The following is a 19,376-nucleotide window of genomic DNA, read 5'->3' as shown; positions in this document are numbered from 1 at the left end:
GTCTGACCATGCCCTGTAAAAATGCTGCACCAGTTCACAAATGGCCTCCTTTGGTTTACAGCAAAGAGCTTTTTGATTCGCAAGCTAGGATGGTGGTTCATATTCCTAAAGTCCATTTTAGCCTAATGTAGAAGTGGCTAATTCGCAAACTTCACATTTGCAGGTTGACTCTCAAATGAACCTTAACACAAAAGCTTACAGCTTTTTGTGCTACATAAACGCAGTAACAACTGAGAGCTAAGATGCTCAGATTTAATCTTTTTTGTGTAAGTATACCTTATAATACTTTAGCTAGTATAATATGGAATACTCTATGAAAGAAAACTATTATTTGTGTGGTCAATGAAAGTGCTAATCTTGCACTTATTTACAAGAACCTTGAAGTGGTACAATATTTGCTTGATTTTAAGCAAGTGGAAAAGCATAAAGTTATGGTATTGGTCACGCAACAAAATTATGAACACAAGGAACTGTATGCAGCATCAGAAACTAATCGAGATTAGTATTCACATAATCAATGCTATAACTGCTTAAATCACACTGTTCAAATGTCAAACCTAAAAAGCATTCTTAGGCGCTGATTCCCATCTCATCAGGAATAAAATCCTGTTGTACGACCGCGCAGCAACAAAACCATGTCAAGAAACCAATCGTTTCTTTCGTAACACAGACACCATACAATCAATTTTGAAATCTTTTGCCAAAGTAACTTGCTTCAAAACGCATTCCACTGTGGATTCTTCACTTACAGAAGCTGCAGCTCACAAATAATGGAAAACATTTACAACCTTCTAACGGTACTAGCAAGTATTCGCTTGCATTCGGAGAGTGATTTTCATCTCCGGGTGAATTCCAGACTAGAGAAAACGGGCTCGGCTTACACTAGAGGGGGTACACGGCGCCTGAGGTCCCAGCAAACACTCTTGCTGTGTGAAGTGCGTTCTCAGAGCTCACTGGTACACAGGCTGCTACAACAGTCCTTACACGGGGCAGAGGCACAGGGGGAACGAACTCATCAGTGTGGCGAGGGAATAAAGGTGAGACGTGCCCTCCCGCATCTTCCCCGGCCGCGGTGGAGCAGCTCTTGCTACCGTGCAAGGAGGCGGCACGGGGGCTGTGAACCCCCGCGAGCTCACAGCACACACAGCCGCGCTGTGCCGGGCACCGTCCAGACACATCAACACGGATATCACTTCACACATTGCTGAAGACATCGTATCCTACCAGGGTGGAAGTGCACCAGCATGCAGCCATTGCATCAATTGTCTGAGAACAGGATGTGACAACTACCAAACCAAGCTGAAAGTGAGGAGAACGTTTTAAGGAGACAAAATGTAATTCTAAAAATTGGAATTCTGCCAGGAGCTGAAATATTTGCTGCTCTGTTTTCAGAAGCCAGTAGTTCTGTTTCTGAAACAGAAAGTCACTGGTCTTTTGATTACCCAAGGGGTCAAGCTGTGGCTTTTGACCATCTTCAGAATGTATCTAAAAGAGACTTTACTAATTTTTTACTGAGAAAGGCCCAGGAAAAAAAAATAAATCACATTATACAGCAAATCTATACTTAAGGAGGAACTTCTTCCATCAGCAAAGCATAGAATCCCGTGCTGTTATCTTCTTTTACCAGCCTAAGAAATTCCTGAGTTATCTTCCATATTGGCCTGAATGAACTACTGGTATTTTCATGACTCTCAAAACACAACTGTTTGGCAATAAAGAGACAATTTTAAAATATGCATACAGAAAGCAGACAGTGGCAAATTCTCTCCATGTACTAATCTGAGATTCCCAGGTGACTCTCTAGCAGACTATCAAAACACTTTCTTTTTAAAGTTGCATAGCACAAGGCATTCCGTAAGTATTTTCAGGAATTTTTATACTTCACACTAAAGATCAGACTCAAAAAAGAAACACCGAAACTACCTCCAAAATTGCCATGTCACATATTAGACACAGCTCCAAGCGCTTGAGATGGAACATAGCAAGGGGCGCTAATCTCACCTCGTCACTTCTTTTAGTTATAGTTACTTGCACCTAACCTAAGGCAGTACGTCCTAGTAGCTTCAAGGTAGATTAAAAAAAGAAGACCGCTTCGAATTTTCGAATTCATCACGGCATATTTGCATTTTTTAAAAAAATTCATTTTTATGTCTTTGCAATAAAATACTTCAAGTTATATTTCAATAATCTGAGAATAAAACTTCCCCTCTTGACACCTAGCGCTTGGGTGCTCCCCTCAGATGGCATGCACTCATTTTCCTGTTAGACAAAATACATTTGACTCCCTTTAAAACTTAAATAAAAGGACAAGGGGCAAAATCTTCCAAGATTAACCTAATCTGTCCCTCAGTCTTAAAATCTAGCCCACAGTGGCTACTTACTCATGAAAAAGCCACTACTGACCAGCGCGGTTTCCACCATCAGTATTTCTGAAGTAACTACCCCTGGGAAGTCCCACATCCCGGATTTGCAGAGCTCTGCCTCACATCCATGCACTGCAGGACTTCTCCCCAGTGCTTCTAGAAAATCCACTGCAGTAAAACACTAAGTTGGTTAAACAGGTTATGAGTTGTCCGCATAGTTCCCAGTAACCAACTACCTGTTTTGTCGGGGTAAGCCAGTGTTTTATTACTTAAAATAAGTTGGAAAGATTGAGTGATGTTTTAGAGCTCATTTCAGGCTCTCTTTACCTGTGCCTCTTCCATCCACTGACCTCGTTCACCCTAAAAATCACTAATTGTTTGCTGAAGAGACTTAAAAATAAAAATCAGAAAATAATAGGTGTTTTGCTTTTAAATGTAGACCAATTTTTCTATGAAAACCAACACAAAACTTTAAAAAAACCACAAAGGCTTTACTATAAAGCTGATAGTGCACATAATAATCCCATTTTAACCTTCGAAACTCTGCAGAACTGCTGTTGAGTTTTGGATAGAGAATATCATTACCAACATTGTAGAAAAAATAATTAAATGGAACAGACGAGCAAAACGTTGGTTACCAAAGCTGCCTAAACAACATATTCAACAAAGTGAGCAACCTGGATGTCCTGTTTATCATAGAAATGCTTTTTCCAGTTCTCTTATTACTCACCTCAGATTTACTGCTCAGTAGCGACATTTCTTACAAAGGCACGTTTTTCAGATTTTCAGTAGCAAATTTCAAAATCCATACTAACCAGCTCCAGAACCCTGCAGACAGGCTTCTCATCTTCTCTGAGGCCAGAGAACAACTATTATCATGAAATCAATTGCTGTGGTTACTTTTAGAAGTAACTTTACCTGGACAGTTCACGATCAACTAATAGTAGATGTCCAAGTGTGGTCTAAACAAGCATAGGACTACCACCAGAACATTCCAGGTTTGGGGGTTGGTTTTTTTGTGCTTTGTTTTTGGTTTGTATTTTAACCCATGTATGGAAATCACAGAAAGAGAGGAAAAAGGCAAACAAAAAACCCAAACAAAAACGCTCCACAGAACACCCTGTATTTATGTATCAACGTTTCAACACAAGTCTTATAGGGTCAGCATTCTCCATGAATCAAAAGCAGAAATTTTAAAGGACACAGGTAAAAACTTAAAACATTATTTCCATTCGAGTGTGTATAAGCTGATTTAATATTTTAAGCTGTTATTAGAAGACTGAAAAAATACTGGGTTTTTTTCCCAGTTAGAAAAAAGTTCTTTGTTCCTTACCTCATCATCTTTATACCAGGACAAGCTTTCTGCCGTTAAAACGAACCAGTATTCCTTGGATCCTCCTTTCATGATGCCAATGTTGTTGATGGTCAGCCAGCCTTTCCGGATGACCTGTGCAGAGGTGCAGTCAGGCACAAGTTTAGTTCATTAATCACTTGACATTATTCTGCTGCTGCATTCATCCTCTTAAACATTAAGATTTGCTAAATAAAACAAGAACAGGTGCATTTTTTCAGTCTCTGGCAAATTCAAGAGTTTTTGCAGGTGCTTATCATTCAAGGAAGAAAAAAAAGTAAAAACATGAATATAGCCTTTTTTAGTCAAAAAAAATGGAGAAAGAGAGAAGCCTAAGTGTTATCACGTTGTACTTACAGCAGGTATGAGTGCATCAAGGATCATGTCAACTTGAAGATATTTATTTGCTGTACAATAACACCTTGTAATGTCCATACAACTTCATGTACGCCTACTCTGTTCTAGGCTAATTGTTAAGGTCATTTGTAAAGTTGGATACTAGGAAAAGCCCCTGGATCCTGGCAAAGTGAGTGGCTTCTGGCACATACTGGGAATTTCCAAAGGGGTTGAATCAAGTGACAAAGTGGACAGGTCTTGTATGTACGGTTAATTTAAAATTAGGGCAGGAAGTGGTAGGGAGACGTATATGAGAGCTATTTTCCTCTCATAAGGTAGAAAAGGAGGAAAAAAGAAAAAAAAAAATCCACAACCTAAGGTGGCAATAAAAATCAGGGAAAATTTGTAAAGTGGAACTTTATAAAATAGATGCAAGCCAAAGACGAAAGAACAGATGGGAACAGCATACCTATAAATACTCAGGCCAGGAGGCTACACCATGCAGAGAGAGACAAAAGAAAACTTAAGAGGAATGAGACAGCTCCAGAGCTGAAGAGGAAAGAATGGTCATGAGAACTGGTTTATAGATCATACAGCTAAAACTTTCAATTTTATTGGAACATTTATTGGGTTTGAAAACATATATGAGAAAGAAAACTTTCCTACCTATCATATTCTGAACAAGACAACAGAACTCCCCGGATGACACGGACGCAGGGCATCTCAGCCCTCCTGTTTCTCCCTACAGCAACACCCTTGACTTGCCAATGAAGTATTGAGATAGAAAGAAGTGCCCAAACAAGTCCTTCAGAACTGCCTCAGTAAGTGCTACGTGCATAGACTTGGGTGATTGAACATAAGTTTCCTCTTGCTTTTAGGGAACTGTACGAGACTGAGACATCCCTCTCAAAGTGCTTTACAAGACCAGTTACTCCAATATCAATGCATAATCAGAGCAAAACATTGCTCAATATCTATTCCTTGTCATCTGTGAGAGTTTCAGGATCAGAATTCCCTCCCATTCAGCAAGCATGTTAATATAAACTGCCTGAAGAAACCAGCTGCGGTATTGCACAGAGCAAGGAACTAACTTATATTTGGTAAGTGAACCAAAGAAAGAGATCAGAAGTTGCACCTGAAAAGCTGGTAAAAGTATTGGTAATGTACATAATCCAAGAGTATCAATTTCCTTTCAAAGAAGTAAGAAAACCACTGAAGATCCAAAAACAGTCCATGGGGTTTCAGCCTGTAAGAAAATTGCTAAGAAAGCACTGATTTGGTTTTGAAGACTGAGTAAGCTCTGAGAGAACTGGATGCGTCTCCCATAGAGAGACTCAAGAGCGTGGCCCAAGCAGACTGGCTGGAATAGCCTGTACCACAAAGGTTCCTGCAGAGGTTGGTAATTATTTTCAATAGTCATGTTCATTGGTGGAAGAAAAAAAAAGTGGAGAGGGGCATTACTGTTTACAAATAGACACAGAATGCTTGTTCAAGTGCAAGTTAAGGGCAACATCCTGATATAAACTTGACTACCCATCAAATCTTCATTTTATTTGATGATGTTTATTGAAGTAAACTTTTAACAGGAAACAAGTAACATGCATATATAGCCAGTGCACTGGCCTTCAGGCGGCTGCCACAGAACAAGTTGTGGAAATAAGGTAATTTCATTTTTTTTTCTGCATTGAACTACACAGATGCAAATGGAAGAAATTTTAAGAAAAAAATCTAAGAAATTAAGGTTCCCCAACCACTTGAGCTTAGCTCTGCAACAAGGTGAGCTATATGTGTACAGCAAACTAAATATTAATACTTCACAGCAAGTGTGCAAAGGTTGTTATTCCCATGTTGTAAAGAAACTGAAATAAGAGGCTATGGGAGAAGATGCTGTTGAACCGGGCTGTCTGCAGCTGAAAATGCCGTGTTGCTCCCTAGAAAGCACGTATCCACGGACGGGAAGCACAGACAGCTGGGCCAGCACGCTGCTGACAACTGATTTTGACACACACCTTAGAAAGGGGAAAAGATTTGAAAACCGATGTCACAGTGGGGATAGAGAGATGGTTTCTGGAAGCAAACCCATGAGGAACACCTGAGTATCATGTTCAAGAACCTTACAGGTGATGAGCACTTCAAGAGAAGGGAAGTAGCACACTCTGCTTATTTCATTCAGAGCTTTCCCTCGTCATTACCATAGGCTTTGTATCAAATTTTCTCAATATGATAAGAACGCATTCGTGGTAGAGGTCTCAGAACAGACCAAGCCAAGATTTTAAAATCTAAACTATACAAGTCATTTAAGAAGTAAGGAAGTTTTTAACACACCTAAGATAGGAACTACATTAGTTGTACAGCTCCAAAAGACCATCTTGCTCCAGTCCAACACACCTCCCCATAGATGCATAACCATGGCTGGATGGGACAGAAACAAGCTGACCTGCTAATACAAACACTGGTCACTGTCTTGTAAAGGAAGGAATTTGCCAGTTGTTTCCTCAGAAGTCCTGTGTGCTGAGGACTAGATCCAGCTGTCACTTCCACACAACACTGCATGAAGAGCAGGGCACCAAGCCAGAGCAGAATCCTGGGTACATGTGTTTCACGTGCACATTTCCAGACCTGTTTATCCATACCCCTTTGGGAAAACAGGGTACTCCGTTCTCTAAAATATCCCGGACACTACAACGGAACATAATTATCCAAAATACTTGGAAGCAGCTCCGAGGGATGTCAAGAGAGAGATGAGCTTAGTGTACTAGGCTTCATATTCTTTTCATTGAATTGTTCCCGTTTTCCAGGCACATTCTGTTAACTACAAAAAGCTACGCTTTCGAAATACTTAGTACCAGTGTTGGGGTCGGGGGGAAGGAGATGTCAGATCAAGGAGTAAGTGCAAAACAAAGCGAGATTAATCAACATAGTTTTACTTTCCAGAGAAGTTGAATTACACCTTAGACTCCAGTCACTTTCTCAAAACAAAACCCACCCAAACCTCAAGCTGTATTTTAGAAATAAGTGTCCTTCCATGGGAAACAAGCAGCAAAGATTTTCAAGGAGGCTTCTGAAGTAAAAAAAAAAAAAACCCTGATGGGGAGGTGGTTGGTTTTTAGTTTTGTTTTGGTGGTATTTTTTGTTTGTTTGTTTGAACTATTGTGTTAGCTATGTTGCATAGTACTTCAGCTTGAAAAATGAAACTGGTGTGTTTCATTATTGTTTTCACTAGCTCGTTTTCTGGTTGGTTTGGATTTAACAGATCCATTTCAGTATTTTCTATCATATTTCCAAATGCCACTCTGTGCAAACCGGACATCAGTGACATGAGTTATGAACTTCAGGAAGGTGAAAAATCTGGGCATTGCCAGAAGCTAGTGAAGACAATATTCTGACCGGTAGTTGGACTCCATGTACAGGATGAACAAGAGGTGACACAGTTCCTTCCTTCAGGGTCCCGATATCTAATCTGGGTGTCTGAAAAATGAAACTTAGAGGGTACAAATGCATACGACCAAGCCAGAGGAAGTCATTTTCCGATAGTTCAGCTGCACAAAACCCAAATGATATCAGTTGTTCTTGTTCTTCACCACTTCACGGATAAACAGGAAAGGAGGATTTGACAAAATAGGTACATTTTATGTACTGCTGCATGACTTATTCATTCCATTAAATCAAATAAAGTATTTGTAAAAGAAATACATTAGAGAATCAGAAAGTGTTCCATTTCTTTAAAATAAGTATGTTAAAGATGATTTCAAGATAAGTGAGAGAGAAGAGAAATTGGCTGGGCAGACAAATGCAAGTGTGAAAATCATGAGACTGGCTACTTCCGCTACTGTACAAGCAGCAGCATTTGTTGAGTGAACATAACTCTCTGTTAAAGTTTTGTTACGTAACTCCATTTAAATAATTCTGAACGCACAACCCCCGGCACTACCCTACCTTCTAATCATTGTGATAACAGCGTGTCTTACCAAAGAGTAAGCACATTGAGAGAATAAAAATTGTAAAAATTATTCTGTGAGGCATCCTTACAAGCTATTGGTTCTTTGAATTCGAATATGAAGATTCTCACACAGAACAACAGATTAGAGGGGAAAGCTAATACGGTATTTCACTGTAATTTGCCAAATGTCAGAGCATAAACTGATACTGAATAGAAACGAGATCTGTGACGCTTCCCTAAAAATCACTGCATTATATATCACATAACTTAAAAATAACGACAGTGACTTAAGTCCTAAACAGATGTCTACTTTAAAGAATAATTTAGTCTTTACCAAACCTAAGCACTCAGTAGTGAGAAACTAAAATATGCTTCCAAAGGTAGTTAAAGATTGAGGTGATTAAGTCAATCATAAAGGAATATTAACCTGAAAAGTAAGTATAGTTAAAGGCCATTTAGAACAGCAATACACCTCTAGTCTTGATAAGGTGAAAATCTAACAGCAGTATGTCTTATTTAAGGATATTTCAAAATTTATCATCATGTGGTTGTCCATGGGCAGTACGACCTTTACAGAAACACCGGCACTTCTTCACATGATAACCTCACTGACCACAGCACAAGTTTCCATTTCCATCTTAAACACACATTTTTTCCTGGGTCATGCAAGGTGACAGGGTTTAAGTATATCTGAAGAAAATAAGCAGCAGAGTATGCTACAAAGCAAGAATTAAAAAAAAAAAAAAAGGGGGGGGGTGGGGGGGTGGGTTACTAGGGGTAAAGTTACTTATTAGCACAATAGTTCAGGCCAACTGATGGGGTCTGAATGCTACTTGTGTCCGGAACAAGTGAAGTAGATCACTGGTATAATGTTGTAAAAGCAGCAGGTCAAACAAAGCCTTCGAACCCAAACCTCCAAATCACTTGGACAGTGACTGGAAACTCAGAGTTCAGATTAAGCCCCTTCTCCAATTACAGAGGCTACTTCAAACACAGCAGCAGATTTTGCTGCAGAAGTAAAACACAGAACAGAATTTCATATAAATTATATATAATCCTCTATAATTTGAGTATCTTGCCTTCTCACACACAGAGTATCAATTGGGCACATGGAGCAATGACACCTTCACAGGTTTATCGTGAAGGGGAGCTTTAAACACCGAGTTTTAGTCACCAAAACAAATCTCAACACACAAAATACACAGTTAAGAGTGAGTCAGCTCTCGGGAAGCAGATCTTGCTAGTGTGCTGTGTAAACCCAAGCATTACACTGAGTATTTCAAGCAAATTAGAAGACAGACTAACCTGTGGCTTAAAAAGAAACTTTGTGGAGTCAGGTCAAAACCTCAGGCGGTAGCAAAGAAAAGACAAACAAAAAAGGCCAAAGATTAAGCGTGAGAGGATAAATTAGTAGTAGAGGAAAGAGGAGCAAAAACATGTTAAGAGGAGTTGGCATTACACTTCTTCCAAAAAAGCAATATTGCTGCGCTCATCTTATTTCTGAGATACACAGAAACAGTTAATAGTTATCTGCATCATTCCAGTTCAAAGCAAGTTACAAAAAAGAAAAGCAATGGATTGCAAATGAGCATCCCACTATTTTGAGAAAACTTAATGATCTTGAGCTTCTGAGAGACTCAATTCAACTGCTGTTAGAACCAGTGCTGCCTAGTCCTTTTTCTTTTATTGAACATTAGTTCAAGTTTGTCTGAAATGAAAATGAATATAATTTGATGATGTGGCAACACATTGGAAAAATGTATACGTTTTCATAATACATATTACTAAAGGATGCACATCATACAGAGGTTTACTTCTTACACCTCACCATCATGGAACCAGGAGTAACTTGTTATAAAGTTAACTGCTGTTTAGACAGTTTATTCTAATTAGTAATATTAAAGGCATTCACATATTTATTTACTCATAAAGTAGAAGGATTAGAAAGAAGCCCGTCCTTTATGTATTGATCCTCCTGCTGCTATGAAAAGAATGCTACAAAGGCTTAAATATTTCTATTAATAAATCTCCCGTTTTCTATGCAGAAGTAATTCCTTCATATAAACAAAATACCAGTAACAGTACCTGTAGCCCAAAAGAGCATGTTCATTTAAGCAACAGCTAATGCTTCCTTTCAGTTACCACAAACTTATTTGCCCACCTTTCAAAAAGATTTCCTACGAATAGAGGCACTTACAACAGATAAATACTGCTTTCCAGTTATATAATAAAAGAAACATCAATTAGTCATTTTAGTTTGAGAAACAATAAATTATACAATACTGATTTTATTCAAAGTTTTCTATAACATTAAGTGATACTAGTTCATACTTATAACAGCAGGTTAGTAGCAGTTAAGTGATGAACTGCAATTATACTTTGTTGAGGAGCTGTTACGGCCAAGACTGTTTAACGTTAAGTAGTTTAGTAGCAAGTACTCAACAAACCAATGAGTTAGAGACAAACTTTGCCCTCTGAGAAGCTAAATGAAAAAGCAACAATAAAGCTTACAGAACTTAGCTCGTACAATTTGCCTTGAAGGCGGTAGATTGGTTCCCTGAAATAGCAAATTGCAAAAATGAAGTTTTATTTCAGAAATGTTCTCTCATTCTTTTCAACTCCATACAATTAACTTACAAACATCTGTTTATTATCTTTAAAATAAAAGGTTCAGCAAAGTCCTTTATACCAAAAGTAATCCAGTTTCAACATTTAATTTAAAATGCCAAGTTTTTTCTCCACTTCTTTAGAGACAGAACATTCACATAATTAAAAAAAAATCATTCATTTTGTTTGTGTATTTCTGAAGAGTTAGATAATTGGTCGATCTTCCTTTTATGGGACACTCCAAAGTGCTGATGGTGGTTGTGTTTGACACATGTTCCGGCACAGCTAGATAAGAAGGAATTTTCTCCCTAGAGCGGAGAGACTCGTCTTTGAAGCCATTTCAGTGTTTAGACCTTTCAACTTTCTTCATTTTAGTCCAAACCACATATTACATCAAAAATGCCACTCACACTGGCAAGGCTCTATGGGACAGTCATATCCAAGAAGTAATGGATTATTTTAACTAACATTTCAAAAATAACTAGCAATTTCTTGGTGGGAGAAAGAGGCTGGATTTCTATCCCCTAAAAGACAACTATGTTTTCAAAAAATGCTAGAACTCTCATTTACAACAGCAGAATAGGAGACTTTCTGAAAGCTCAGGTTTATCACCTGAGGGATCTAAACTCAGTGGTCACATTTGAAAACCTTGACCTTTCACTCCCAAGCATTGTTTGACCAAATTACACATTAACAGATTAGGAAGATGTTCAAGTCAGGTAATATTTTATACAAAATGTCATTGTCTCATTTTTACTTGGATTTTTTATATACTTTTAAAGAATGTTCTAATTCCATAGCATTTTATTTCTGTGTAAGACTTTGCAAAACCCTCAAAGCAAGCAGAAACCCACAAAATTGTAGCATTTTCATTATTTTTATCGCATATAAAGAACAGGACTGATCCCGTGAAGTACTGAGCACCCCTAGCCCACACAAAAGCAAAGAAAGAAGCAAAGCTTGGGAGCACTTAGCATCTTGTAGAATCAATGCCATATTCTTATATGGTAAAAAGAACCAAACAAGTACTTCCATTAATGAATCTCAGTGAAAATTCTAATTAATGAGTCCATCAACCAGTTATATTCTTTGTTCGCTTTGCGAAGTCAACTGAGAGTTTTCAGCAGAGGTAAAGGCAAATCCGCTTTTGCTTGCTGAATCGCCCCTTCACTGCTATCAAGCTGTGAACACTTAAGAACTAGTAAAACAACTATGACAAAACACACACAGCAAGTACTCACCAGCATTTGGATTCCAAAATTCACAAGTTTACAATTAATGCCAAAATACATTGATGTGTAACATGAAAGATTCAACACACTAAACTGCATGGGAGGGGAGACACCAACCAGCAGTGCAAGCAGTAGCAGAGGTTAATAAATGGTAACAATGAAAGTCAGGTGGCTCTAAAAAAAACCCAGTAAAATGAGGTGATGATGATGCATTTTGTGTATGTTTGAAGCAGAAAAGGTAAATGATACACTTACAACAAATAAACACAGCCAAGAAAACCAAACAGCTTGGAATAACTCGCACATGCCATTATCCATTCTCTGTTAGGTGCCTACCTGATTTCCCACTGCACTTTTGTTAACCTGACTGCTTCTTTGTTGGGCACTAAGGAAAGCAGAGATAAAGAGTTACACTGAAGAAACTCCAACTAAGCCCATTCCCAAGGAATAGATTTTAGCAGCAAGTTACTTCTGATTGCAGCACAAAAAGCTAGCGTAATAAAGAAACACAGCAAAAATCATTGCATCTACGTGCATATTTCCACTACTTTTTCTGACAGTACAGGAATGCCTGCTTAGCACAGAAGGGACGTGCACAGCAGACGACTCCTACTGATCACCTCCTTTGTAACAAGATCTACTTGCTTTGGTAAAGGTTCCTAAAAGCACAAAGAAATTATGGCTCATGTGGGTAACTTTGGAAACATTAGCCTCTATACATATTCAAGAGAGACAAAAAGCAAGCCATTTATGTTATTTAGTGCAGTACAACAACATTCTCCCCTGCTGGAGGCTCCTTAATAGCTTTGTCTTGACAGTTTGTTTTGGAAATTATTCTGATATTTATATGCATTTTGAGGGTGTAAATATAACCAATGGATGAAGCTGTCACAAAGCCGGTTCAAAAAGCTGGAATCTTATAAGAATAGAGGATGTTTGAAATTAAAACGTATTTTAAATGTTTTGCTCAATTCTGAAATTCCGTTAATCCCAGTTCCTGAAACAAAAACACACTCCTGTCTCAAAAACATACAAGTTGCCATTAATTCTAAAAGCATTTGCATTATGTGGTGGTTTGTAATTGTTAGGCCACAACATTAAAATATTGCTGGGAAGAGGAAGAAAAAGCATTCAGCCAGCAGGGTTTGGCTACTTGACCACCAGAGCGGCCACTGGTGACAGGAAGTTTTGTTTGGATTAGGTTATACCATTTCATCAGGCATTGATTAACTGAAAAAGAAGCATACATATTAGATCAGCTACAAACATTGCTCTGAAAGAGTAAGAAAGAAAGAGGTGCTTGAATCACAGCACATGGGCAAGTCCTGCAGCTCTTCTGCGCACAGCTGCTGCTGCAAAGAATTGCTGAAGCACCAGACTCAGCCCTGTCCCAATTCTGATCCTGTCAGACCATACTTGTCCGTGAGAATATCCAAACGGATGTTTATTCCATGTGCCTATTTGCTGGCCTTAGCTCTCAATCATCTAGATCCTTCTGAACAAATAACACTGCATGTCTCTGGTGCATCAGCTGAGATGCATAAGCTTTGGTGCATAAATTTTATCAAAGTATGCGTACACAAAAACCACAGCACTAACCTCTCACCAATTTCGATGTATTGAAAAACACACGAGACAGCTTTAGGAAACCCAACTGCCGTTCTTTTAGTTTGGCATTGGTTTTGCTTGTTTGTTTCTTTATTTTCTTTTATCACCTTAGGAAAGCTAATTAGCCCACTGATATCATACTAAGAGACCCCCACCTTTTACTAATAGCCTACCAATTGGTCCTCTGTTGCTCTGAATACAAATTACCCTTGATGTAGAAGGGTAGCTTGTAGCATTGAAGCATGTAGCTCTGAGTTACACCAACTGGAAACAAACCCAATCCCAACCTTTTACTACTCGTTCTGCCAAATGAGACGAACATTAATATCCTAAGATTTCACGATTTCATAACTTTGCAAAGTTGTCCTAAAAACTGGCATACTTAAATCCTTTTCAAGTCAATTCACATTGCGCTGTACCTGCCTTAGGCCCTGCAATGCTGCAAGGCAGTTTGAAATGTCTTCTGCTCTCGTTCTGATGAACAAGGTTCACAAAACACTGCAATCACATGAGACGGCTGGCTAGAAGACTCAGCAAAAGAAAGGATGCAATCTGGGGAATCTATAGTCCAGGATGTTTAGATACTGCAGAAGCTCATATGGTACTCAAAAACTACTTCATTTTCCAGTTCTAACAGAATTGCTATAACAATAATATGATTATAGTTTAAAATGTGTGTTTTCTACTCTTTAGCTCATAAATTAATACATTTTACATTTGAAATTATTCTTAGTTATCCAAGTTTTCGAGTTGAGCACAAGTCAACAGAGATACTTCTCTTCCCACCAGTTTCAACTTATATAAACGCTTGCTTGAACTTATCAGTGAACATAAGCAAAGACCCATTCGTTATCTGCTTATAACCTGCACACAGTGGCTGGGGATTTCCAGATCTCAACTTGCAAAAGAAAAAACAGCTTTCCCAAGAAATTGAACTCAAGCATTGCAATTCCTTGGAAAAGATGCAGCAGGGAGGACCACAGACTGAGCTACAGCCCCCAGCAGCAGCATCCACGAGGGGGATTTTTCCAGGGGAGAGAGACAACGAAATAGCACCAGATATACCTGATACTCCAGAATCCAAAACTGTAAGATATGGAAGGTTCCAACTTGACAAAAGGAAAAATCTTTTCACAGGAAGAGAGGCAAGCACTGGAACACACTGCATATAGAGGCTGGAGAACCTCTGATTTTGGAAGTTTTCCAGATCTGATTGGACAAAACCCTGAGTAACCTGGTCTAAACTCAGCATTGACCCTCCTCTGAGCAGGAGGCTGGCCTATGTGACTTCCCAAGGTCACAGCTCGCACCACTAACATATACGGAGTGTTTTTAGCAGGCTTTTTCCTGTCAGAAAAGGATGAAGATAAGTAAACAGCAGCAGGCAGGTCATTATCTTGACCTCTAGAAGGCCAGCTACCATTCCTACAACATCCTGTCATTTGTCAAGAGAACTGATAAAGACATCTAGGACCTGCAAACAATTCTAGAGAAAGTTGTTCAAACCATACACAAAGAGTGCCTGGCATTGCCTGCTCCCCTCTCGGCTTGCTGAACTCCGTGTTTTAAACCTTCAAGGCACGCCGCCAAACATGGAGAACTCCCTTCACAGTGCTAACTAGAATAGGCCATAGTATAATACGTATTGTGGTGCCCAACTTTGTTGGCAGCACCCCACACGGGTGAAACCTGTTGTGACTCAAAACACTATTATGGCAAATATGGCATGAATATGACTGAAGGAACATTTATTCTTCAAAGAGCAAAGACATCGTTAACGTTTTTATTAGTGTCAAAATGTTGGTACGAAGTGCCTGAGGCACAAACTGCTGCAAGCTGAGGGAGAACATTCTGGAGAATATTCTCACAGCCTTTTCAATTAAGTGAGGAGAACGTCAAACCAGGCCCTGCAGGGCATTCTGCTACTATTATTCTCTACAGCCAAACAGCAGGCACACTTATAATTGAGACATCCATTACTCTGAGCAAAACTGTTTCACACAGAATCACAGCTCCCAAAATATGCATTCACAACAATGTGGAAAGACCACCAATATTATACATTGCTGCGGCCCTAAAATGGATACAGTGGAGGCATTAGCTTGCCAGAGATGTTTCCTGAGTTGCACGTGATTCCAGACCGAGACATAAGCTTCAGCTTCAGTGAAACTAGTCTCGTGAACTGGGGTGAAGAATCCCCTAAAAGTGGGACAGAGTTCAATACTATGTATATCGAGAAGAGCATTCCTCAACGTGTTCGGGCCTTCGCAGCTTGCATCTTCACTGCCACACTGCAGGACTTGTGTTTTGAATTTATTTAAAAACAAACACACACAAAAACCACCAGACAGTATCTTTATAACAAAGTCTCTATATACATACTTGGCAAAGCCAATGAAGTCTTCATGGTTGGTGTTGATGTAAGAAACCTGGATATCAATCAGCAGCAGCACCTATTAAAGGAGAGGAGAGAGAGAAAAAAAGGGTGAATAAGGTAGGGGAGAAAGACTGAGGAAAAGGGTGGGAGAAAAGAACAGAACTTTTCAATTTTCTGCATTATTGAATATTCCTTTCATAATTACTCAAGCCAAAAGCAAGAATATTTTCTAAATCCTACCACTTCTGTTCATGTGCTTGTTTAATAAGCTACACTACAGAAGAGCTGTTACCTCTGCCTATTTCTTTCCTGACAGACCTCATTTTTTCACTATCTTGGCCCTTGTCCATTTTATTAATTTCAATCATACATGGCCAGAGAGCATTTAATAACATTCTAGCTCTACGTTTTGCAATTTTAGCAAAGTTCTGCCTGTTTGTAGCATTCCAGCCAAGCCAGCAAGGAACCCAAACCTTAAACCTAAAATCAGAGAACCTAAATTTTCGTTAGGCACTCCACAAAGAAGTGATAAGTAAGCAAGCCCTGTCCCAAAAAATGTAGTGTCTGGGTACTAGACAGCCATTCTGGTGCACACATCTGGCTTGCAAGATAAGCTAATCAATGAAATAACAGAATGAATGGTCTCTGTACTTAGCGCTTGCCAGGCCTTCAGTAGCCCAGAGATGGAACTTGATTCAAACTTGATAATGTAACTTGGCAAAGAATTTGCTAAGACACTGGAGAAAACCCACGTTCACCCTTGAACAGCTTCTTGAACACACATGACACTGCACTTTCCATCCATCTTTTCAGACTTCCAATTATTAGCAGGGAGCAAGGAAGAAACCTATTGCTACCAAATGGTAGCATTTCATCTCCTCAAAGTGTACAGAGTTGCTTCTGTACAGCTCCTTAAACACAGCATCACTCCCAAGTTCTTCACAATTTCCAGAAGATATTCAGTGCCTCACTCAGAGCAAAAGATAGCGAGGATTTGGGTCTAGCTCTTACCTCTGAAATTACTCTCACTAATGTTTTCATTTATTCATGATAACTGCTAACAGCATAAATAATTATGTGAATATGTGACAATAACCTATTTGAACAGTTCTTGGCATTTACAGAAAGCTGATATTTTGTACTTTGTTCTGGGAAATTGCCAGCTACGTGCATACAATGATGAATGGAATAATAAGAAAAAGGACTCAATTACTGTGACTTGTATCTTCTTCCAAATTTTGACATAACTGAGTGTGCTAACTAGAACACCCTGCAAGTACAAGCCCAGCAAATACAATTTTTTAAGAATTATTTTTAAGAATACATTCACAGCACAGATTAAAAGACACAGGACACGCTGCACAGCTCCCCAGCTCACACAGGGACACGGCTAGAGAGCCCGGAGTCCAGAACAACTAAGGAGCTCTGCCTAGCCCTTCTTCCCCAAATATTTCTGTTGTCACACTCTGCACTCTCCAGACAATAATTCCTGTTCCCACTTCCAGTGGATTTTTTCAGATGTAATCTAAGCTTTGAAGTTTCCTGGATTTGGACTGCTGAGCTGGGTGATGTACGTTCTAAATAAGCTTCTCTTAAGATAATTTTTTTTTTTTTAACTTCAGGGAAAGCAAGGATCAGAAAAGCTGTACATCCATGAACCTGGAATTAACAAACTCTTGAAATTCCAAGTTTAACAAACCACAAGCCAAAATTATTAACTTTATGGCTGTCCCTGCCTTCTAAGAATGGCCACAGGAGGAATCTTTTTCTTGCTTATTTTAGAATCCAAAGGAGAAATTACTTTAATTTTCAGATTTGAGACACTGCCTTTCAAAGCATACAATAGCCCTCAGGGGTCAGTTCCAGTGGTTCTACACTACACACCTCAGCAAGTCTGTCAACATGCTCAGGGGCCAAGTTGCACGGCTCAGCCCGCGTGCTGATGCTGTTGTTTAGCAACGCAGAACTTCAGCAGCAACACTTGCTGGAGCTCACACATCCACTACAAAGCTTGTTACTCCTGCATGAATCCCAGTACAACTGCTTGTGGACCTCACTGTGATTAAAACATGGGATTGGTATGTTAAAAAACAGCCCTGGAAACAAAGTAGAAAAAAGACTGGGTATTTCTGTGTGTGTGTTAGTTTAATAATGAATCCATTTTTCACAAACAGCTGTTGTGGTACAGGAGCAATGCTACTTTAAGCCACCAATCCTAATCTTGAGAGATCAGATTAGTATTTTCTGTAACACTTCCAGTTTCCTTTGTCAAAGCTCAATGGTAGAGAAGCAATTTCTCTTTCGCCATTAATAATAATAATAATAAAAAAATCTTTCATTGTCTTCCTATACTTTGTACATAAGAACTTTCCTCCTCTGCACTTCTCCCCAGACTGCTAGGTCTCCTATTTATTCTCACCTGATCCTTGGTCTTCTCTTCTCTTTCACGAATGTAGCCAGCAACAATTCTTTCTGTTTCCTCACACAACCTTGGATATGTTGCCAACTGAAAAGTAAAACGAATAGAAATTTACACCTGCAGAGTGGCTGCAGTAGAAAATAAAGGAGTCTCCAGCTTTCCCCTTTGGAGGAAAGCTATTATTATAAAGGCTTGGGCTAAAAGTAAACTACACTACAAAGCAAACCTCACTTGCTTTCAATGATCATTTTCCAGAGAAACTGGAGAGACCTAACCATCGGATTGTTTCTGTGTTGGTGCTGTTGGATTTGTGCTCTGTGGAACATGGAGGAAGGACACTTTTGACACGTGAACCAGAGTTTACCAGCCTTGGGGTGAGGTTTCTCTGTGCCTCTCTCTTCTGCTGTGTCTAATTGCAGAGTGGCGCTTTAAATGATTTCCAAGTTTCTTGTTCTTTGAAGGCTCCACCTTGTGGCAACATCTTTACATCTCAATAACAATACTTAAAAATGTGAACAGCAAAACACAGCACTAAATTTTGCCAATAGCACTGGGAAAAGAATTTGCACAACTAATTCAAGTGACATGTCTTTCAAACTTTGACAAAAGGGAAAAAACCTGAAAACGCTGCTCAAAATATTGCAGTGAATCCACTTCTCTATGATCTTTGTCAAAAGATTGTAACCCCTTTCTGTTTTTAAAAAAATAGCTCCTTTACCTGCTCATTTGTATTAAAAAAAAAAATGAATTGCATTATTCAAAAAAATGCAAAGCTTGTGACAGGACGTTTCTCAACAACTTCAGCATACCTCTGTTCACACCCCAGAACTGCTCCTGTACTTGCCACTATTAACGTACTCTGCACTCTAACACAGTAGGAAAGACAGATGAACAGAAGGTGAGACGATAAAAGTAGCCAGTTAGCTAAGAAGTCTACAAGAGTCAATGGGATCTTCTAGAATATCAGAGAGTAATGGGAGAAAAGAGAACTGAAAATCAGTAACTGTTAGTTGTCAATGCTCCAGACAAGTGAGTCGCAGTATTTACAGATGATAACTTTCCGATGGAAGTGAAGTCTAAAGAAAAAAGCTTTATGTTAATACGTCTCACATGCTTCCTTAGCCACAGCTGGGGTTGGTGTGA

The 19,376-nt window shown here is 39.1% G+C and overlaps 1 protein-coding gene across 1 annotated transcript in view; it reads right to left on the bottom strand.

The window, feature by feature from the left end:
• Positions 1–19,376, bottom strand: part of DNM3 (dynamin 3) — a 146,747-nt gene that overhangs the window by 91,481 nt on the left and 35,890 nt on the right. Inside the window, 5 exon segments of the mRNA XM_065648911.1 lie at positions 3,697–3,810; positions 10,518–10,547; positions 12,166–12,214; positions 15,820–15,890; positions 18,234–18,320. Coding sequence (XP_065504983.1) covers positions 3,697–3,810; positions 10,518–10,547; positions 12,166–12,214; positions 15,820–15,890; positions 18,234–18,320 — 351 coding nt within the window.

This window comes from Caloenas nicobarica, chromosome 20 (assembly GCF_036013445.1).
Source record: "Caloenas nicobarica isolate bCalNic1 chromosome 20, bCalNic1.hap1, whole genome shotgun sequence".
In the NCBI taxonomy this organism is placed as follows: Eukaryota; Metazoa; Chordata; class Aves; order Columbiformes; family Columbidae; genus Caloenas; species Caloenas nicobarica.
Note: the sequence above shows the minus strand (reverse complement) of the source record. Positions and strands in the feature narration are given on the sequence as shown.